At 56.5% G+C, this 22,192-nt stretch overlaps 1 protein-coding gene across 2 annotated transcripts; it reads right to left on the bottom strand.

Annotated features, from left to right (window-relative positions):
- Positions 1 to 58: 58 nt before the first annotated feature.
- Positions 59 to 21,148, bottom strand: ARHGEF10L (Rho guanine nucleotide exchange factor 10 like). 2 transcript variants are annotated; one of them, XM_038159895.1, is made up of 21 exons: positions 20,237 to 21,148; positions 19,650 to 19,756; positions 18,683 to 18,760; positions 18,430 to 18,609; positions 16,922 to 17,038; positions 16,736 to 16,828; positions 15,862 to 16,035; positions 14,866 to 15,011; positions 13,960 to 13,974; positions 13,445 to 13,632; positions 12,485 to 12,600; positions 12,267 to 12,394; positions 11,616 to 11,716; positions 10,564 to 10,685; positions 9,054 to 9,140; positions 8,327 to 8,547; positions 7,105 to 7,259; positions 4,210 to 4,352; positions 3,290 to 3,464; positions 1,912 to 2,034; positions 59 to 1,012 (listed from the first exon to the last, which is right to left on the bottom strand). In XM_038159895.1, exons 1-21 carry the CDS (start codon positions 20,973 to 20,975, stop codon positions 522 to 524), a joined length of 3,699 nt encoding a protein of 1,232 aa, XP_038015823.1. In that variant the 5' UTR covers positions 20,976 to 21,148; the 3' UTR covers positions 59 to 521. The 2 variants fall into 2 exon arrangements, with proteins under 2 accessions (XP_038015823.1, XP_038015824.1); XM_038159896.1 differs by lacking the exon at positions 13,960 to 13,974 and having other exon boundaries at positions 20,237 to 21,147.
- Positions 21,149 to 22,192: the final 1,044 nt, after the last annotated feature.

Here is a 22,192-nt window from a genome sequence, read left to right as displayed (position 1 = left end):
TGGAATGCTGCTCCCAAATCCCAGAAAAGCCCTGAAGCCACAAACCAAGGAAACCACGGCCATTCCTATGGGATTTATTTCCACGCTCCCCCTGTTTTCCTTTCCTCGGGAAGCCGAGTGGGCTCGGCTCCCAAATCCAGGGGATTTCAGTACGGAAGATTCTCAAATTCCCAGGCGGGAACAGGAGTGGATATTGCAGCCGGAGCCACTTTTTCGGGAGCTGCTCCTGCTCTTCCCGGCATTCCCAATATATACAGATTCCTTATTTTTACAGGTAATAATTTACAGCCTATTTATAATCCAGGGATTTCTATCTCTAGGGATACCCACACACACACACACACGCAGGGAAACCACCGGGAAAACCCCGCCGCTCCCAACTCCAGATCCGCTGGATCTGGGGGAGAATCCCGTGTTTTTCCCAGTTTTTTTCCTCGCAGCGGCTCAAGCGCCCAGGGCGGCGCCGCTCCCGGGAATTCGGGGGACTCCTGAGGTAGGAAATTCGGGAATTCCAGGCGGGCTCACAGCGCCAGCGGGAGCTGCCAGATGAGCAGGGAGCTGTCGGCGGCTCCGGAGCGGCGCGCGGATTCCGCCCGGAAATCCCGGTACCCGCGGCCTCCGGAGACGATGGCCACGGAGGAGATTTCCTTGCGGGAAGAATCCCGGGAGCAGGGCCGGCTCCGCACCCACACGTCGGGATCGTCAGCCAGCTCGTAGATGGATCCGTCCTCCTCGGCGTGTCCCGGTGTTCCCGGCGTTCCTGGTGCCGCTTCCCGCACGGAGAGCAGCTGGCCGGGCAGGTGGGCCGTGGAGCGCAGCCGGTACTGTAACAAAATGCCTTTTTTCCGCATTTCCCGTGGCTGGAGCCCCTCCGGATCCGGGGATTTTTCCTCCTCGGCCTCGTCGGGCTCGTCCTGCTCGGCCCGGAGAGCGTCGGGGGCCAAAGTGCTCAGAGCCAGCGCCAGGAACTGCACGGGGCCGGCGTGGCCGTTCAGGGACACCATCCCCTTCCCTGGAAAACAGCGGGATCCGCTGGGAACCGGAACGGAAACAGCGGGATCGGGATGGGAATGAGTCCGGGAATGGGCTGGGAACAGAAACAGCGGGATAGGAACAGAAACAGCAGGATAGGAACAGAAACAGCGGGATCAGGATGGGAATGAGTCTGGGAATGGGCTGGGAACGGGAACAGAAACAGCGGGATTGGGATGGGAATGAGTCTGGGAATGGGCTGGGATGGGAACAGAAACAGCAGGATCGGGATGGGAATGAGTCTGGGAAGGGCTGGGAACAGAAACAGCAGGACAGGAACAGAAACAGCGGGATCGGGATGGGAATGAGTCCGGGAATGGGCTGGGAACGGGAACAGCAGGATAGGAACAGAAACAGCGGGATTAGGATGGAAATGAGTCTGGGAATGGGCTGGGAACAGGAACAGAAACAGCAGGATCGGGATGGGAATGAGATGGGAAATGGGAATGGAAACAGCAGGATGGGAACAGAAACAGCCTAGGAATGGGCTGGGAATAGGAACAGCGAGATTGGAATGGGAGTGAGACTGGGAATGGGCCAGGAACAGAAAATAGGGGAATCAGGATGGGAATGAGCCCAGGAATGGGCTGGGAGTAGGAACAGTGGAATTGGGATGGGAATGAGCTGGGAATAAAGTGGGAATGGTTTGGAATGGGCTGTGAATGGAAACAATGGGATTTTGATGGGAAGAAGCTGGGAATGGGCTGGAAATGGGCTGGGAACAGGCTGGGAATAGGCTGGGATCAGGCTGGGAATGGCACTGTTTTTTGGGAACAAAGCTGTTTCTTGGCAACAAAGCCGTTTTTTTTGGGAACAACGCCTGTTTTTTGGGAATGGCGCCGTTTCTCCAGGATTGGTGCTGTTTCACCAGGAACTCACCGGTGATTTTCGGGATGCCCTCCAGGCGCGGCACAGGCAGCAGGACGATGATTCCCAGATCCGTCCCCACCCAGAGCGAGCCCTGGCACAGCAGGAGGCTGGTGACGCGCACGAGCTTCTGCCCTGCAGCGGGAAAAGCCGGGAAAAGCCGGGATCAGGGAGAAGCCCATGGCCCAACTCCCAGCCGGCCATGGGGTTTCCGTAGGGATCGGCCTCGGGAAGATCCCGGCAGATCCACACCCAGAGAGAAGCGCTGGGAATAGGAAGGAATTAAGAGAGGAAAAAGAAGAAGTGGGAGAAAAGGGAGATTCCAACAGAAAATGAGGATTTTATGGGAAGGAGTTAGCGGGAGTTGGGAAAGCGATAAACCCAGGGAAAGAGGTAAATCCAGGGAAAGGTTAACTCAGGGAAAGAGAGAAATCCAGGGAGAGATTAACTCAGGGAAAGAGAGAAATCCGGGGAGAGATGAATCCAAGGAAAGTGATCGATCTGGAGAAATTGATAAATCCACGGCGCTGTGGCTCATGGAGGAGCCGCCACATTCCAGAGAGTTTGGGAGCAGGAGTTCAAATGGATTTAATCCCAACACTCCTGCCCGGGAAGGCAGGGGAGGGAGGGATATCGGGATATCAGGACATGCCCGGAAAAAGAGGGAAAAGGGGAAAAAACAGGGAATTACACGAGTCTGGTGCTCAGAACTAATGAAGGGATTATAGAGCTGTGGAGTGGGAATGAGGCTGGGATAACCCAGAGAGAGAGCGGGAATGAGGCTGGGATAACCCAGAGTGGGAATGGGGATGAGGCTGGAATAACCTGGAGTGGGACAGGGATGGGGGACGCAGATGGGATCACAGGACAAAGTCGGGATCCAGGGGTGGGATCATGGAACAAATCTGGGATCCAGGGAAGGGATCATGGGACAAAATTCCTGCCCAGCTCCATCCCTGCCCTGTTCCTTGGGAAAGCTGCGGATCGTGGTGGGACCCCCTGGGATTCCCCATTCCCCGATTCCCCTTGGATCCTTTAATTAATCCCCCTCACTAGCTGTTAATTAAGATCCCACTGGGCAGCAGGAAGGTCCCACCCCTATTCCCTATGGATTCATTAATTAACTCCCACCCCTCGTTAGTGCTGACTGGGCTCTCACTGGGCAGCAGGGTGGTCCCATTCCCCCTGGATCAATAATTAACAACCCTAATTAATCATTAATTGCTCACCAAGCAGCAGCAGGGTGGTCCCATTCCCCGACTCCCCCTGGATCAATAATTAACGACCCTAATTAATCATTAGTTGCTCACAAAGCAGCAGCAGGGTGGTCCCATTCTCTGATTCTCCCGGATCATTAATTAATGACCCTCATTAATGGTTAATTGCTCACCGGGCAGCAGCAGGGTGGTCCTGGTGGCCACGTTGATCTCCTGGAGGTGCTCCTGGGTCTCCGTGTGGAACAGGCGGATGGAGGAGCCCTCGGCAAAGGCCATCCAGACCCCGCTGCCCGCCCGCACCATCAGCGTCACCGCCGCTGCGGGGTCGGGGTGTGCCTCAAAACAGTGCTGCGGGATTCCCAACATGCCCGGGATTACTGACATTCCCAGAACTCCCAGAACTCCCAGCATTCCCACAATCCCCGGGAACAGGCAGATGAAGGAGCCCTCGGCAAAGGCCGTGCAGACGCCGCTGCCCGCCCGCACCGTCAGGGTGTGCCTCAAAACAGTGCTGGGGGATTCCCAACATTCCCGGGATTACCGACATTCCCAACATTCCCAAAATTCCCAGAATTCCTGCTCTGGGAGCACAGAGCTCCACCAGGAATTCAGCTCCCAGCCTTCCCCACCAGAATCCAGCCCCACTGCAAGCTCCTTCCAGGGCTTTTTCCCATTCCTCTTCCCAGTCCCCATTCCCATTCCTGTTCCAGTTCCCATTCCAGTTCCCGGTCCCATTCCCACTCCACTTCCCATTCTCTTCCTGTTCCCATTTCCATAACCATTCCTGATCCCATTCTTTTTCCCGTTCCCACTCCCATTCCCACTCCCATTCCCATTCCCATTCCCATTCCCATTCCCATTCCCATTCCCATTTCCATTCCCACTCCCACTCCCACTCCCATTCCCATTCCCATTCCCACTCCCATTCCCACTCCCATTCCCATTTCCATTCCCATTCCTATTCCCATTCCCACTCCCGTTCCCGTTCCCATTCCCGTTCCCACTCCCGTTCCCGTTCCCGTTCCCATTCCCGTTCCCACTCCCATCCCTGTCCCCATTCCCAATCCCGACGCCGTTCCCGCTGTTCCCGTACCTGGCTCTGCAGCTCGGGGGTCCCCAGGACGCTGACGAGGTTCTGGGAGCTGGCCCAGAGCGACTCCTCCAGCACCAGCAGCGCCCGCACGGGCCCCGAGCCCACCCGGAGCACCCGCACCGAGCCCGCGTCCCACAGACCCTCTGGGAACGGGATCACCGGGAACGGGGTCAAAGAATGGGATAACAGGGAACGGGAAAACATGGAACAGGATAACGTCAACAGAATAACAGGGAATGGGATAACAGGGAATGGGATATCAGGGAACGGGGAACAGGATAACAACAGGAATGGGATAATGGGGATTGGGACAAAAGGGAATGGGATAACAGGAAAAACACAGAACGCTCAGCACACATGGAACAGGATAACGGAAAACAGGGAATGCTGAGCACACACGGAATGGGATAACCAGGAAAACAGGGAATGCTGAGCACACGTGGAATGGGATAACCGGGGAAACAGGGGATGCTGAGCACACGTGGAACGGGATAACCGGGGAAACAGGGAATGCTGAGCACACGTGGAACGGGATAACTGGGAAAAGGGAAAACAGGGAATGCTGAGCACACGTGGAACGGGATAACTGGGAAAAGGGAAAACAGGGAATGCTGAGCACACGTGGAACGGGATAACTGGGAAAACAGGGAATGTTGAGCACACGTGGAATGGGATAACCGGGAAAAGAGGGAATGCTGAGCACACGTGGAATGGGATAACCAGGGAAAGAGGGAATGCTGAGCACATGTGGAACGGGGTAACAGGGAAAAGGGAAAACAGGGAACTCGGCACAGCCGGGAAGCTCCAGGTGCAGCTGAGCTCCTCCAGGAGTCACCAGCAGGGTCATTCCCACTTCCCAACATTCCCAAAATTCCCTTTTCCTGCCGCACACACACACGGCCCTGGAGCAGGGAAGGAGCGGCCACCTCCACCCTGAGGGCTCCTTGGAAAAGCCTAAATTCCATTTTTTTAATGGATTCGCTCCACACCAGGCCCAGTCCTGAGGATCCGGGAGCAACTGGATCAGGATGAATCCACAGCCATTGGCATTTTCCCTCTTTTTATTCCAAATCCATGTTTTGTATCCAAACCCTCGGATCCCAGGAATTTGGAGCCTTTGGATGCTCCAAGCCCTGCTCCCAGCGAATCCCGATTTCCAGGGAAAAGGAGCGATTCCAGGGAAGCTCATTCCTCCCAAAAAATCAGGATGAGGTTAAGAACTCGCCCCGTGGCTGCTGCTTAATCAGCTAAAATTAATTAAATCCCTTTAATTGGCTCCCAGCATGGCCATCATCTGGGAGAGGGATGGGCACAATCCCAAAAATCCCAGTTTAGGGGGACTGGGTGGCTCGGGATTCATCCAAGTGCTGCTTCCTGCAGCTTTTCCTGGAGAAAACCCCGAACTGTGTCTGAAAATTCCACCGGATTCCCGGCTCTTCCCAACCCCCTAGTGATGAAAACGGGGAACTTCCCAACCCAGGAGTTCCTGCAGAAGAGGGATCGCAGCAGGATGGGACCTCAGCCTGAGCCAAATCCCGGGAAAACGACCCCAAAATCCAGGGAATAAAGGGAATTTTCAACCTGGGCGGGGGGGTAGAACAACGCCATTTCCAGCCCCAACACCGGGAATTTTGGGAAGGCAAAAATTCCCATTCCTTGTGATCCCACCCTGACCTTGCAGCAGCCCCTCTCCAGGACCATTTCCCCAGGGTTTTCCCCCAAAACGAGTTTGTTTGGATCCACCATGGGAAAAGTGGATTTTCCTGATTTGGGGCTGCCAAGGTAAGGGAAAAACATTGGGAAAACAAAGGAAAAATGGGGATTTATCCCAATGGGATATCCTAAATGGGGATTTACCCCAAATCAGATATCCTAAATGGGAATTTATCCCAATCCCTTTTGGGATATTGATCCTAAATATTGATCCTAAATATGGATTCATCCCCATGGGATATCCTAAATGGGGATTTATTCAAACAGGGATTTATCCCAATCCTGATGGGATATCCTAAGTGAGGATTTGTCCCAATCCCAACAGAATATCCCAAATATAGATCCTAAATATGGATTCATCCCGATGAGATATCCTGAATGGAGATTTATCCTAAATGGGGATTTATCTTGATGGGATATCCTAAATATGGATACTAAATAGGAATTTATCCCAGTGGCATACCCTAAATGGGGATTCATCCTGATGGGATATTGTAAGTGGGGATTTATCCCAATCCTAACAGGATATCCTAAATATGGATACTAAATATGGATTAATCCCGACGGGATATCCTAAAGGGGGATTTATCCTAAATGGGGATTTATCCCAATCCCGACAGGATATCCTAAAGGGAGATTTATCCTAAATGGGGATTTATCCCAACAGGATTTCCCAAATGGGGATCCATCCCAATCTCAATCCCAATGGGGTATCCTAAAGGGGGATTTATCCTAAAGGGGGATTTATCCGAATCCCAATAGGATATCCCAAACACGGATCCATCCCAATCCCGATGGGATATCCTAAACAGGGATTCATCCCATTCCATGTGAGATATCCTAAAGGGGGATTTATCCTAAAGGGGAATTTATCCCAATCCTGATGGGATTTCCCAAACAGGCATCCATCCCAATCCCAATGGGATATCCTAAAGGGGGATTTATCCTAAAGGGGAATTGATCCAAACCCTGAAAGGATATCCTAAAGGGGGGATTTATCCTAAAGGGGGATTTATCCCAATCCCAACAGGATATCCTAAAGGGGGGATTTATCCTAAAGGGGGATTGATCTAAAGGGGGATTGATCCCAATCCCGGTGGGATTTCCCGAACAGGGATCCACCCCACTCCCCCGGGGTTCCTCCCCAGCCGGATGCCCCGTTCCCCATTCCCGGGCGCTCACCACGGCTGCGGGGGAAGGCGGCGACGCTGCCGTCCTGGAGCCCGGCCAGCAGGAACGCGGGGCTGTTCCGCAGGCACAGCACCGGCACCGCGCCCGGCACGCGGCAGCGCTGCAGCACCGGCGTGCCCGCCGCCACCGCGCCCAGCACCAGCAGGCTGGGGGACGGCGCAACCCGGCATCGGCGGCACCGGGATCACCGGGAACATCGGCATCATCGGCAGCATCGGGATCATCAGGATCATCAGCATCATCGGGATCATCAGGAACATCGGCATCATCGGCAACATCGGGATCATCGGGATCATCGGCATCATCGGCATCATCGGGATCATCAGGATCATCGGCATCATCAGCAACATCAGCAACATCGGGATCAGCCCGCAGCACGGGAAGGAAACGGGATCGGGATCATCAGGATCATTGGGATCATCAGCATCATCAGCATCATAGGCATCATCGGGATCGGCCCCAGGGCGCGGGCAGGGACAGCGGCGTCAGGATCATTGGGATTGGGATCAGCCCCGCAGCACGGGGAGAGAACGGGATTGGGATCATCAGGATCGGGATCAGCCCCGCAGCACAGGGAGAGAACGGGATTGGGATCATCAGGATCGGGATCAGCCCCGCAGCACAGGGAGAGAATGGGATCGGGATCATCAGGATCGGGATCAGCCCCGCAGCAGGGAGAGAACAGGCTCGGGATCAGCCCCACCGTGCAGGGAGAGAACCCAGGATCAGCATCGGAATCAGCCCCAGAGTACGAGGAGAGAATGGCATCGGGATCGGCCCCACAGCGCCGGGAGACAGCGGGATCAGGGCTGGGACTTGGGATCAACCCCAGAGCGCAGGGAGAGAGCGGGATCAGGGCTGGGACTTGGGATCAACCCCGGAGCACAGGGAGAGAGCGGGGTTGCGGTGGGATTTGGGATCGGGATTGGCCCCGCAGCACCAGGAGGGAGCAGTGTCGGGATCAGGATTGGCCCCAGAGCGTGGGGGAGAGAACAGGATCAGGATCTGGGTCAGCCCCGGAGTGCGGGGAGAGAGCAGGACTGGGATTGGGATTGGCCCCGGAGCGCGGGTAGGAAGCGGGGCCAGGATCGGGACCAGCCCTGCAGTGCGGGGAGGGAGCTGGGATCCGGGATTGGGCTGGGATCCGGGATCAGGCCTGGGATTTGGGATGGGAGCCAGGATTCGGGATGGGAGCCGGGATTCGGGATCTCACCTCCCGTCCTGCAGCCCCAGGCACACTGCGGGGTGGGGGGCGTTGGGGGCCGGGTCCGGGGCCATTCCCTGCTCCGCGGGATCCTCGGGCTGCGGCTCCGGGATGAATTCCATGCACAGCACCGGGGCGGGCACCGGGAAGGATTTGACGGTTCGGGGCACGGAGCGGTTCAGGGAGAAGATCTCCACCTGCCCCCCGGCCCCCTCCTGCCCCCCTCCCACCTGGGGAAAAGTGGGGAAAGTGGGAATAAGCATCCCGGGATTCCAGCAGAGCCATCCCAAATCCCAATCCCCGATCCCAAATAATCCCAAATCCTGGGATCTATTGGGGTTGTGCTCACCCAGAGATCCCCACCTGCCCCCCCCTCCTTCTGTTCCCCTCCCACCTGTGGGGCAGGAAAACCAGGAATGAGCAGCCCGGGATTCTGGCCAGAGCCACCCCAAACAGCAAATAACCCCAAATAACCCCAAATAACCCCAAATCCCAGGATCTGTTTGGAGTTGTGCTCCCCCAGAGATCTCCGCCTGTCCCCCCACCCCCTTCTGCCTCCCTCCCACCATCAGGAAAAGCGGGAATGAACATCCCTGGGAAGAGGATTTCAGCCAGAGCTACCCCAAATTACCCCAAATCCCAAACAACCCCAGACCCCAAACAACCCCAAACAACCCCAAATCCCAAACAACCCCAAATCCCAAACCCCAAGCCCCGCAGTCTGGGCTCTGCTCACCCACAGGAAGCCCTGGGGCAGGGAGGTGCTGACGGCCGAGAACCCCAGGAGCGAGGAATGGACGGGATTGTGGACGGCAGCTCCGAGCTGTGGGAACCAAAATACTGGGATTGGGACCCAGCCCGGCTGCAACTCCCCCGTTTCCCCCTTGGAATGCCCCAGTTCCTGCCTTTTCCAGCCCCTCCAGTGTGGGATTTGTGGGATTTGTGCTTTTCCACCCCAAAATCACGGATTTGAAGGGAAAAGGGATGGAGAACCCAAATCACCCCAAGCAGGCAGGGGATCAGTCAGAACCCCAAAATTCAGGATCCGGCTGACATTCCCAATTTTCCCCCTTTGATTCCATCAATTCCTGCCTTTTCCAGCCACTCCACTGTGGGATTTGTGCCTTTCCACCCCAAAATCATGGATATGAAGGGAAAAGGGATGGAGAACCCAAATCATCCCAAACTTGCAGGGGATCAGTGGGAACCCCAAAACTGGGGATCCAGCTGCCATTCCCAAATTTCCCCCTCGGAATGCCCCAATCCCTGCCTTTTCCAGCCCCTCCAGTGTGGGATTTGTGCTTTTCCGCCCCAAAATCACGGATATGAAGGGAAAGGAGATGGAGAACCCAAATCACCCCAAGCAGGCAGAATGTCAGTACATTCCCCAAAATTTGGGATGCAGCTGCCACTCCCAACTCCAGGCCTGGATTGCCCCAATTCCTGAGTTTTCCACCCCCTCCAGGTTGGGATTTGAGCCTTTCCCAGCTGGATCAGGATTTTTCCATCCCCACCAGGTTGGGATTTGTGCCTTTCCCAGCTGGATCCAGGGTTTTCCATCCCCACCAGGTTGGGATTTGTGCCTTTCCCAGCCGGATCTGGGGTTTTCCATCCCCACCAGGGTGGGATTTGTGCCTTTCCCAGCTGGATCTGGGGTTTTCCATCCCCACCAGGTTGGGATTTGTGCCTTTCCCAGCCGGATCCAGGGTTTTCCATCCCCACCAGGGTGGGATTTGTGCCTTTCCCAGCTGGATCTGGAGTTTTTCCAACCCCTCCAGGGTGGGATTTGTGCCTTTCCCAGCTGGATCTGGGGCTTTCCATCCCCTCCAGGTTGCGATTTGAGCCTTTCCCAGCTGGATCCAGGGTTTTTCCAACCCCTCCAGGTTGGGATTTGTGCCTTTCCCAGCCGGATCCAGGGTTTTCCATCCCCACCAGGGTGGGATTTGTGCCTTTCCCAGCTGGATCCAGGGTTTTCCATCCCCACCAGGTTGGGATTTGTGCCTTTCCCAGCTGGATCAGGATTTTTCCATCCCCACCAGGTTGGGATTTGTGCCTTTCCCAGCCGGATCTGGGGTTTTCCATCCCCACCAGGTTGGGATTTGTGCCTTTCCCAGCTGGATCTGGGGTTTTCCATCCCCACCAGGGTGGGATTTGTGCCTTTCCCAGCTGGATCTGGGGTTTTTCCAACCCCTCCAGGTTGGGATTTGTGCCCTTCCCGGCAGATCCGGGGTTTTTCCAGCTCTCACCTGCAGATCCAAGGCTTTGGAGGAGAAGGCTGGAATGTGGCAGGACAGGATGGGGCACCAGAAGGGAGCTCGGCTCTTCCTGTCCTCGTCAGGGCAGAGCCAGCCCGGCTGGTTCTCATCCCCTGCAGAAAACCGGGAGCACCGGGATCATCCCCACCCCAAACTCCATCCCCACCCCAATCCACCGTTTTTCATGGATTTGGGATGCGCCTCATCCCCTTCTCAGAATTATTGCAGTGGGCAGGAGGAAAAAAATCCCAAAAAACCCCAAATTTACAGGAAAAAGTTCCATGGTAAGGTGTTCCCTGGCATCAGGCTGGGGTGGGGTTGGGGTTCTGGCTTGTGGATATGGGATTATCCAACCTCAAAAAGCTCCCAAACCTTCTCCAAAACCTTCCCAACCTCCTTCAAAACCTCCCAGATCTTCTCCAGAAGCTCCCAAATGTCCTCCAAAACCTCCCAAACCTCCTCCAAAAACTTCCACAAACCTTCTCCCAAACCTCCCCAACCTTCTCAAAAGGTTCCCAAACCCTTCCCAGGACCTCCCAAACCTCCAAACCTTCCGCAAAAATAACCCAAACCTTCCCCAAAGCCTCCCCAACCTTCCCCAGAACCTCCTCCAGAACCTCCCCAGATCTTCTCCAGAAATTCCCCAAAACCTCCCCAACACTGTCCAAAGCCTCCCAAAACTTCCCCAGAACACCCAAACCTCCCCAAATCCTCCCAAATCTTTCCCAAAAACCTCTCCAACCTTCTCAGAACCTCCCCAATATTCCCCAAACTTCCCCAAAACCTCCCAAACCTCCAGAACCCCCCCAACCTTCTCAGAGCCTCCCTAAAACCTTCTCCACAACCTTCTCCAAAAACATTCCAAACCTTCTCCAGAACCTCCCCGAAACCTCCCCAACCTTCTCAGAAAATTCCCAAACCTTCTTCACAAGCCTCCCCAAAGCCTCCCAAACCTTCTCCAGGACCTTCCTGCCCTCCTCCATCCCCTGGCTCCCGGTTTCCCCCTTTCCCGCTCCGGGATTCCCGGGAAGAGCAGGACTCACGCAGGCCGATCTTGGCCAGGTGCAGCCGGTTCACCCAGGAGATCTTGCTCAGGGGGCTGGGGGTGATGAACACCACCATGACACTGATGGGGCGCCCAGACCTGCGGGACACGGCGGCCTTCAGCCTCACCCTCACCCTCATCATCGCTATTATTGTTATCCTCATGCCCATCATCCTCCTCCTCCTCACCATCTTCATCCTCATCATCATCTTCATCCTCCTCATCATTGTTATCCTCACCCCCATCATCCCCCTCCTCATTATCTTCATCTTCCTCCTCACCATCATCCTCCTCATCGTTATCCTCACCCCCATCATCCTCCTCCTCATTATCTTCATCTCCCTCCTCACCATCATCCTCCTCATCTTCATCCTCATCCCCATCATCCTTCTCCTTGTCATCCTCCTCTTCTCCATTCTCCTCATCCTCATCCTGCTCTTTTTCCTCCTCCTCCTCCTTCCTCCTCTTCCTCCTCTTCCTTATCCTCATCTTCCCCATCCTCTTCTTCCTCATCATCATCCTCATCATCTTCATCCTGCTCTTCATCCTCCTCCTCTTCCTTCTCATCTTCTTCCTCACCCTCATCCTCACCCTCATCCTCCTCATCCCCATCTTCCTCCTCCTCCTCCCTCCCGGATTCCCGCCTCACTTGTCCGGTTTCCCGGGCAGCAGCAGCCGCAGGCGGCACTTGTTGGCCGAGTGGATCTCCTCCTCCTTGACCTTCATCATCCTCTGCAGGGCCAGGCACCAGTCCTGCGCCACGGTCATGTTCAGGTTCTGCAGATCACCGGGAAGGGTCCCTCAGAGCCAGGATCACCCCGATCCCGCCCGGAGGAGCCCGCGGCGGCGCCGGGAGCGCGGCGGTACCTGGTAGGTGCCGTGCAGGGTGCTGACGAGCAGCGTGATCTGCTCCACCACCGCCAGGTCCTTCTGCAGGTCCTGCAGCTCCTGGAAGAGCCGCGGGGGGCCCAGGTAGACCTTGTCTTCGGGGAGAAAAGCCAGGATTTCAGGCGCACGGAGCGCCACGGGATCCACCAGGCTGGAGCAGACTCCGAGAGGGAGCCCGTGACCCAGCACCACCCTGAGCGCCACGGCCGCTCTTCCTCACACATCTCCACGGATGGTGACTCCCAGAGGGCTGAAATCCCCCAAATCCAGCCCAGGGAGGTTCTCCGGCCAGGAATGAAGCTGGAGCGCCACATCCATGACTGCAGCACCTCCCAGAGTGGTGAAATCTGCCTAAAATCACCCAAATCCCAGCCCAGGGAGGCTGTCCTGCTGGGAATGAGGCTGGACCTCTGCATCCGCAACTCCACCACCTCCCAGAGCAGTGAAATCCCCTAAACCCCCCCAAATTCCCTAAAGCCCCCCAAATCACATCCCACCAGGAACGAGGCCCCGACCATCTCCCAGAATGGTGAAACCCCCTAAAACACACATCCCAGCCCAGGGAGGTTCTCCCGCCAGGAATTCATCCGGAGCACCACATCCCCAACTCCACCACCCCCAAGAGCGGTGAAATCCCCTAAAACACCCCAAATCCCCTAAAAAGCCCCAAATCTCAGCCCAGGGAGGTTCTCCTGCTAGGAACTGGGCTGGAGGGCCACACCTCCAATTCCACCTCCCCTCAGAGGAGTGAAATCCCCTAAACCCCCCCAAAACCCACCAAATCCCCTAAACCCACCAAATCCCCTAAACCGCACCAAATCCCCGCCCAGGGAGGTTCCCCCACCAGGAATGAGGCCCGGAGTGCTGCGCTGGTGACTCCACCACTCCCCAGAGGGGTGAAATCCCCGGAAGGGCCCCAGCCCCATCCCGGGAGCTCACTGTGAGCCGCCTGGCTGGCGGGCGCGTGCCGGCGGGCGCCGGCGTTGGCCGCGGCCGCGGCGCTGTCCTTGTCACCGGCGCCGCTCTCCTGGCCCACCTCCACCACCTGCACCTGCGGGAGGGCCGTGCTCCACTTCAGCACGTACTTGGGGCCCAGGGGCACCAGGCTGCTGATTTCCAGCTGGCCTCTGCCAAGGCAAGAATTCCAGGTCAAGAAAACCCCAGGTTTTTCCAAAATCCATGGATTTTCCCAAAAAAAAAAAACCAAACCTATTTTCCCCAAAAAAAAATACATGTCCTGCAAGTCAAGCAACCCACACCCTGAAGGAACCCCAAAATTTGGGGCTGCTGATTTCCAGCTGGCAAGGCAAGAATTCCAGGTCAAAAAAAACACCTGGATTTTCCCAAAAAACACGGATTTTCCCCCCCAGAAAAGCATCCCGCAGGCCGAGCACCCCACACCATGCAGGAACCCCCAAAGGTGGGGCACACGACACAGCACACCGGGCACCTACCCTGCAGGCACTGGCCTGGAGAGGGGAAAGAGGGATTCAGTGGGACTTGGGGAATTTTGGGAGCTTTTCCCACTTGGCAGCATCAAATCCCGCCAACTCCACCCCATTCCCAAATCCCACAACAGTTACAAGACCCCACAGCAGCAGGGAGGGAGATGGGTCAAAGGTCGGCAGGTAAATCCCAAACTCGATGGGATTCCCCAAAAAAACCCAAACTCAATGGGATACCCCCCCAAAACCCCAAACTTGATGGGAATTCTCCCAAAAACCCCAAATGCAATGGGATTTCCCTAAAAACCCCAAACTCAATGGGATCCTCCCCAAAAACCCCAAACTCGATGGGAATTCTCCCAAAAACCCCAAATGCAATGGGATTTCCCTAAAAACCCCAAACTCAATGGGACCCCCCAAAAACCCCAAACTCGATGGGAATTCTCCCAAAAACCCCAAATGCAATGGGATTTCTCTAAAAACCCTCAACTCAATGGGATCCTCCCCAAAAACCCCAAACTCGATGGGAATTCTCCCAAAAACCCCAAATGCAATGGGGTTTCTCTAAAAACCCTCAACTCAATGGGATCCTCCCCAAAAACCCCAAATTTGATGGGAATTCTCCCAAAAACCCTCAACTCAATGGGGATCCCCCCCAAACACCCCAAATTCGATGGGATTCCCCCCAAAAATGAGGATGAGGAAGAGGACGAGGAAGGGAATGAGGATGAGGATGGCAATGAGGAGGAGGATGAGGAGAAGGAAGAGAAGGATGAGGAGGAGGATGAGGAGAAGGAGGAGGAAAACAAGGATGAGGTGGAGGAAGGTGAGGATGACGAGGATAAGGAGGAGGATGAGGAAGGGGATGAGGAGCTCTCCCGAGGGTTCTGGGGCCAGGAGGTGCCCAGCACGTACTTGAAGTTGACGTTGGCGCAGACCAGGAGGTCGCTGAGCAGGAACACCTTCCTCTCCTTGGACTTGAGCAGCTGCCCGCGGTCCCCGTACACCGTCTCGGTCAGCGTCTCGCACAGCAGCAGCTGCCGCTGCCCCGAGCTCAGCAGCTGCAGGACAGCCCCCAGATGGTGACCCCGGGCTGGAGATGCCACCCCGGAGCGGCCGATCCCACCACGGAGCCAGAATCGCCAATTCCCAGCATTGTCAAAAAATAAGCTTCTCCGAGAGGTCCCAAACTTCCTCCAGAACCTCCCAAAACCCTCTCCAGAACCTCCCAAAACCTTCTCCAAAAGCTCCCCATCTCCTCCAGAATCTCCCCAATCCTCCAGATCCTCCCAAAAACCTCCTCCAAAAGCTCCCAAACCTTTTTCAAAAGCTCCCAAACTTCCTTCAGAACCTCCCAAAAACCTTCTGCATAACCTGGAGATCCCACACGTGGAGTGCGAGCTCCCAATCCAAACCCAGCAGATCCTTGGGGAGGAATTCCCAAATTCCACCTTCAAGGCTTAGTTTGGATCAAGATCCTCTGGGAGCAAACAGGGATCCTGCTTCCCAAAAACCCCAGTGTGGAGGAGGAGCCACAAATCCCACCCAGCAGCTCCAAACCCTGCTGCGGATGAGGAAGAGGTGCAGGAGGTGCAGGATGAGGAGGATGAGGAAGAGGAGGATGAGAAGCATGAAGAAGAGGAGGAGGAGCAGGAGGTGGAGGACAAGGATGAGGAGGAGAAGGAGGAGCATGAGGAGGAAGAGGTGCAGGAGGTGGGAGATGAGGATGAGGGTGAGAATGAAGAGGAGGAGGAGGAGGAGGAGGATGAAGAAAAGGAGGATGAAGAAGATGAGGTGAGGACAAGGAGGACAAGGAGCATGAGGACGAGGAGGATGATGAGGACAAGAAAGATAAGGCTGAGGAGGAAGAGGAGCAGGAGGATGAGGATGAAGGTGATGAGGAGCCCACACCTTGTTGAAGCTGCTGCGGTCGCCGATGCTCTTGCTGAGCTGCTGCATCTCGGCCAGCTGGTCAGCCAAGCGCTTCTGCTCGTTGAGCTTCTCGGCCAGCGTCTCCAGCTCGGTCAGCGCCAGCTGCAGGGACAGCCGGTCGGCGTGGCCACGCGGGGTGTTCTTCAGCATGTCCTGGGACACGGAAACACCGGGAATGGCCCTGAGGAACCGCCACGGCGACGCTTATGGAGCCTCCAACACTGAGGTTTGGAGGATGATCCTTGGGTGGATCCGAAAAATCCAACCAGGGTGCCCACTCCAAAGCGTGTTCCTGTCCTGAGGCTCCCAAAAAGGTGCTTCTCCAGAACCTCCCAAAAACCTTCTCCAGAATCTCTGCAACCTTGCCCAAAACCTCTCCGAAACCTTCTCCAGAACCTCCTCAAAACCTTCTCCAGAATCTCTGCAACCTTGCTCAAAACCTCTCTGAAACCTTCTCCAGAACCTCCCAAAAACCTCCTCTAAAAACTCCCAAAAACCTTCTCCAGAACCTTCCAAAAACCTTCTCTAAAAGCTCCCCAAAATTTTCTCCAAAAGTTCCCCAAGACCTTCTCCAGAACCTCTCCAAAGTCCTCCAGAACCTCCCTTCTCCCACCTGCAGAAAGACGGACTGAGGGAATTGGGAACTTTGGGCACCTCCAAATTCAAAGCTTAGGAGATGATCCTTGGGATGGATCCAAAAATAAAATAAAACCAAAAGTCAAAAAAAACCTGGCCCTGTCCTGCAGCACCCAAAAAGCTGCTTCTCCAGAACCTCCCTAAAACCTTCTCCAGCAGCTCCTAAACATCCCCCAGAAGCTCCCTGATGTCGCCCAGAACCTCTTGCTGGTCTCACCTGCAGGAGGAGGATGAACTGAGGGAACCTCTGGATGGGCTTCACCATCAGCCCGTAGAGCGTGACGCGGTCGGCGCTGGCCATCTGCCGCTTCTGCCGGGGGAAAGCCACAAACGGGGGTTTCTGGGAAATGCCATGGAAAGGGGATTCCTGGGAAAAGGGGAGTCGCGGAGGGGCCGCGCTGACCTTGAGGAAGTCCAGGAAGGCGGGTTTGGTCAGACAGGCCTTCTTGATCAGGGACATGGCCGTGGTGAAGTTGTTGACGTAGTCGCTGTAGACGTCCAGCACCATGGACTTGGAGAACTGGAGAGGAGACGGGAGAGCGGGAATGGTGTGGGGCTTCCCAAAACATGGGGTGGGGCTTCCCAAAAAACAGGGTGGGCAAGGCGCTGGGGGTGTCCCATCACTCCAACCCTCCACCCATCCCTGGCGGGATCCCAAGGGATGTTTGGGGCTGATTCCCGGTTTTTCCTCCTACTGAGGTCGCAAGTCCAGCACCATGGACTTGGAGAACTGGGAGAGCACAGGAGAGCGGGAATGGTGTGGGGCTTCCCAAAAAATGGGAAATCGTGCAGTGCTGGGGGTGTGCCATCACTCCGATCCTTCACCCATCCCTGGTGGGATCCCAAGGAAAGTTTGGTGGTGATTCCCGGTTTCTTATCCTACCAAGGCCACGAGTCCAGCACCATCGATTTGGAGAACTGGGAGACGACAGGACACTGGGAATGATGTGGGGGTTCCCAAAAAAACGGGCAAAGCTTGGGGTGCTGGGGGCATCCCAATTTGGGCTCCATCACTCCACCTATCCCTAGTGGGATCCCAGGGGATTTGGGGGCAATTCCCAATCTCTGATGGGATCCCAGGGGAGGTTTGGGGGTGATTCCCAATTCCCGATTTTTGACGGGACCTCAGGGAGGTCTGGGGGTGATTCCCAGTCTCTGATCCCAGGGGGGTTTTGCGGGAAATTCCCAGTCTTTGGGGAGGATTGGGGATGATTCCCAATCTCCAATACCAGGGGAATTTTGGGGCCAATTCATGGTTTTTGATAGGACCCCAGCAGGATTTGGGGCCATTCCTGGTTTTTGCTGGGATCCCAGGGGAATTTTGGGTCCATTCCTGTTTTTTTTTTATGAGATCCCAGAGGAGGCTGGGGGGGTGATTCCCGACCTCTGATTCCAGGGGAATTTTGGAGGCCATTCCTGGCATTTGCTGGGACCCCAGCGGGATTTGGGGCCATTCCCTGTTTTTGCTGGGACCCAGCAGGATCTGGGGCCATTCCTGGTTTTTGCTGGGACCCCAGCAGGATCTGGGGCCATTCCTGGTTTTTGCTGGGACCCAGCAGGATCTGGGGCCATTCCCAGTTTTTGCTGGGACCCCAGCGGGATTTGGGGCCGTTCCTGGTTTTTGCTGGGACCCCAGCAGGATTTGGGGCCATTCCCTGTTTTTGCTGGGACCCAGCAGGATCTGGGGCCATTCCCTGTTTTTGCTGGGACCCAGTGGGATCTGGGGCCGTTCCCGGTTTTTGCTGGAACCCAGCAGGATCTGGGGCTGTTCCCGGTTTTTGCTGGGACCCCAGCAGGATCTGGGGCCGTTCCCGGTTTTTGCTGGGACCCAGCAGGATCTGGGGCCATTCCCAGTTTTTGCTGGGACCCAGCAGGATCTGGGGCCGTTCCCGTTTCCCCGTTTCCCCGCACCGAGGCCACGAAGAGGTCCCCGATCTTCTCGTTGGAGTCCCACTCGGCCACGCGCGAGGCCAGGGCGATCTGGAACATGGAGTGGCACTGCAGGATCTCCTTCAGCCGGAAGAACACCAGCTGGCACTTGCGGGCGCTCAGCACCTTGGGCTCCATCTCCAGCAGCGGGTTCCGGTAATCCTGCGGGAATTGCGGCGCTGGGATCGCGGGATCCGCGCCGGGGGATCCCCATCCCGCCCCAACGGGGCCCCACCTGCAGGATGCGCTTCAGGGAGTCCACGTAGCTGCGCTCGCTCTGCACGATGGAGCCCAGGATGTGCCGCCGGAGCACCTGCGGGGCACGGGAACGGGTCCTGATCCCAAAATCCCCAGTCCCGGGATTGGGGAAAGGCAGGCACAGCCCTGATCTCAAAATCCCCAGTCCCGGGATTGGGGAAAGGCAGGCACAGCCCTGATCCCAAAATCCCAAGTCCTGATATAATGGAAAAAGCAGGCACAGCCCTGATCCCAAAATCCCAAATCCTGATATAATGGGAAATGCAGGCACAGCCCTGATCCCAAAATCCCAAATCCTGATATAATGGGAAAGGCAGGCAGAGCCCTGATCCCAAAATCCCCAATCCCGGAATTGGGGAAATGCAGGCACAGCCCTGATCCCAAGATCCCCAATCCTGGAATAGCAGAAAGGCAGGCACAGCCCTGATTCCAGAGTCCCAAATCCCAGGATGGAGGAAAGGCAGGAACAGCCCTGATCCCAAAATCCCCAATCCCAGGATCGGGGACATGCAAGAACAGCCGTGATCCCCAAATCCCAGAGGAGGGGAAAGGCAGGCCCAGCCTGTGGGGGTCAGCCGTGATCCCCCAAATCCCAGGAAAAGGGAACCAGCCTCAGCCCTGCGGAAGCGCTGACTCAGCAGCGCCGTTTCTGCTGACTCGGCATTTCCCTGCTGCTCTGTCACGGGGCCCAGGGGACGCTGTGGCCCCCCAGATCCCAGGAAAGCCCTGATCCCAGATCCCTGGAAAGCCCCAATTCCCACAGATCCCAGGAAAGCCCCAATCCCAAGGAAAGCCATGATCCCAATCCCAGGAAATCTCGGGAAAGCCCCAATCCCAATCCCAAAAAACCCTGATCCCAGATCCCAGGAAAGCCCCGATCCCAGGAAAACCCTGATCCCCGATCCCAGGAAAGCCCCGATCCCAGGAAAGCCCCGATCCCAGACCTGCTGCGGGCTGAGCCCCTCGGGCGCGGGGCCCAGCTCGGGCGGGGGGTGCCTCATGTCGGACACGGTGACCTCCAGGAATCCGGTGTCCTCCTCCTCCGAGTCCCCTGCGGCACGGGACACCAAAAACCCCAAAGTGACCCAAACTGACCCCAAACGGAGCCTTCTGGGGCCGGAGGCGCAGCCCGCTTCTCCGGAATTCCCGGTATCCCGTGTCCCTCCAGAGCGGTCACCGGACACCAGGATGAGCCGGGCAGGAGCGGGGATGGGACCCGCAGGGGACAGGGAGGGTCCCCATCCCAAAAATCCGCCCGGGAACAGCGGGAACGGCGCCTCGTCCTTGCTCCAAGACGGCGAGAAACGGGAAAAGGAGCCGGGAAAAGGAGCCGGGAGCCCAGGAAAAGTGGGAAGTTCCGGAGTGGGGACCAGGACAGCGCCACGGGGAGGGGACAAGGAGGGTCCCCATCCCAAAAATCCGCCCGGAGGCAGCGGGAACAGCGTCTCATCCCCGCTCCAAGACAGCGGGAACCGGGAAGAGGAGCCGGGAGCGCGGGAAAGCGGGACGCGCCGGAGCGGGCAGCCCTTACCCGAGGCCGAAGCAGCCGAGGAGGAGGAGGGTGAGCGAGCCAGGGAAAGCTCGGGATGAGCCAAAGAAAACTTGGGATGGGAGCGCGGCCGTCGCCTCCACATGGCCCTGGCCCCATCCCGGGCCAGAAATCCCGGGAAAGGGAAGGGCTGGGGGGAGAGAAGGAGGAAGGGAAGGCAGGAAGGGGGGAAGGGAAGGGAAGGGCTGCGGGGACCTTTTTCCTTCCCTAATTTCGGCTCCTCCTCCCCGGGGATGCTCTCCCGGGATTGCCTCGCCCCAAAGCCACGCTGGCCATGCGGGAACGGCGGGACCGATCCCATGGGAATGGCGGGAACGGCGGGACCGATCCCATGGGAATGGCGGGAACGGCGGGACCGATCCCATGGGAATGGCGGGAACGGCGGGACCGATCCCATCATGGAAATGGCAGGAACGGCGGGACCGATCCCATGGGAATGGCGGGACCGATCCCATGGAAAGCTGCGGGAATGCTCAGGGAATGGCGGGCCACATACAGTCAATCCCATCCCATAGGAAGCTGCAGGAAAGCCGGGAACACACACGGCCAATCCCAAGGAAATGCTCTGGGAATGCTGGGAACACACACAGCCAACCCCATCCCATGGAAAGCTGCAGGAAAGCTGGGAACACGCAGTGGATCCCATGGAAATGCTCTGGGAATGCCGGGAACACGCAGCCGATCCCATGGGAATGGCAGGAACACACACAGCAGATCCCATGGGAATGCCGGGAACACGCAGCCGATCCCATGGGAATGGCAGGAACACACACAGCCGATCCCATGGGAATGCCAGGAACACACACAGCAGATCCCATGGGAACGCTCTGGGAAAGCCGGGAACACACGCGGCCGATCCCCCGGGAAGCTCCAGGCGCTGGGATCCAGCGGGATCGATCCTACCTCCCCTGGATCCTACCTGCCCTGGGCTGCTCCAGGGAAACCCGGGAGCTCCGGCGGGAGCGCGGCGGCTTCTCCGCCTCGGCCGCGCTCCTCCTGCGCTCCCCGTCCCCTGCGGGACAGGGAAAGGCCCGGGAATTGGGAATTCCAGGAAAAACCCGCAGGGAAAACCCAAGGATGGCCCCGGTGCTGCTGGGGGGAAGCGCCTGTTTTATCCCAAAAATGCGAGGAGCGAGCTGGAGTTTGCAAGGAGTGGGAAGAGCCCAAGGAAAGATTCAAACGCAGGGAATTATCCAGGAAAAATGGGAAAGGGGAGTGGAATAAGGATTCCCTAAAAACCATCCTCTCCAAGGACTTTGCTGGGCTGTGGGGTTTGGGTTTCCTGCTCCCCATTCCCTACGGGACAGGGAAGGGTCAGGAAAATCCCCTGAGAATTAAGAATTTAGGGAAAAATCCAAGGGAAACCCCCTGGGATTTAGGGAAAAATCCAAGGGAAAAAACCAAGACAAATCTCTGAGGAACTGGGAATTCAGGAGAAAAATCCTGAAGGAAAAACCCAATGAAAACCTCCTGGGAACTGGGAATTCAGGAGAAAAATCCTGAGGGGAAAAATCCAAGAAAAACCCCATAGGAATTGGGAATTCAGGGGAAAAATCTTCAAGGAAAAATCCAAGGATGCCCCCAGTGCTGCTGGGTGGAGTCACTGTTTTATCCCAAATGGAAAAAGGGAACGAGCTGCAAGTGGGAACAAAGGAAACTTCCAAATAATACAGGGAATAATCCAAGAAAAAACTGGGAAAGGTGAGCGGCATCAGGATTCCTGAAATCTGCCCTTTCCAAAGGCTTCTCCCGGCTCTGGGTTCAGTTTTCCCACTCCCCGTTCCCTACAGGACAAGGCTGGGTCAGGAAAAGCTCCAGGAATTGGGAACTCAAGGGAAAAAATCCTGAAGGGAAAATCCATGGGAAAGCCCCTGGGAATAGGAAATTCAGGGAAAGAAATCCTGAGGGAAAAATCCAAGAAAAACCCCTGAGGAATTG

The sequence above is a fragment of the Motacilla alba genome, chromosome 21 (genome assembly GCF_015832195.1).
Source record: "Motacilla alba alba isolate MOTALB_02 chromosome 21, Motacilla_alba_V1.0_pri, whole genome shotgun sequence".
NCBI lineage: Eukaryota > Metazoa > Chordata > Aves > Passeriformes > Motacillidae > Motacilla > Motacilla alba.
Note: the sequence above shows the minus strand (reverse complement) of the source record. Positions and strands in the feature narration are given on the sequence as shown.

Excerpts from the sequence above, each read along its gene's own strand:
- ARHGEF10L (XM_038159895.1), bottom strand. The coding sequence starts at position 20,975 with ATGGGATCTGCTGTGTGTGTTCCTGCCATTCCCATGGGATCGGCTGCG. Across the intron at positions 16,829-16,921 it reads CCTTCCTGGACTTCCTCAAG|AAGCGGCAGATGGCCAGCGC; the intron begins GTCAGCGCGGCC and ends TTCCCCCGGCAG. Across the intron at positions 2,035-3,289 it reads GACCACCCTGCTGCTGCCCG|GGCAGAAGCTCGTGCGCGTC; the intron begins GTGAGCAATTAA and ends TTCCCGCTGCAG.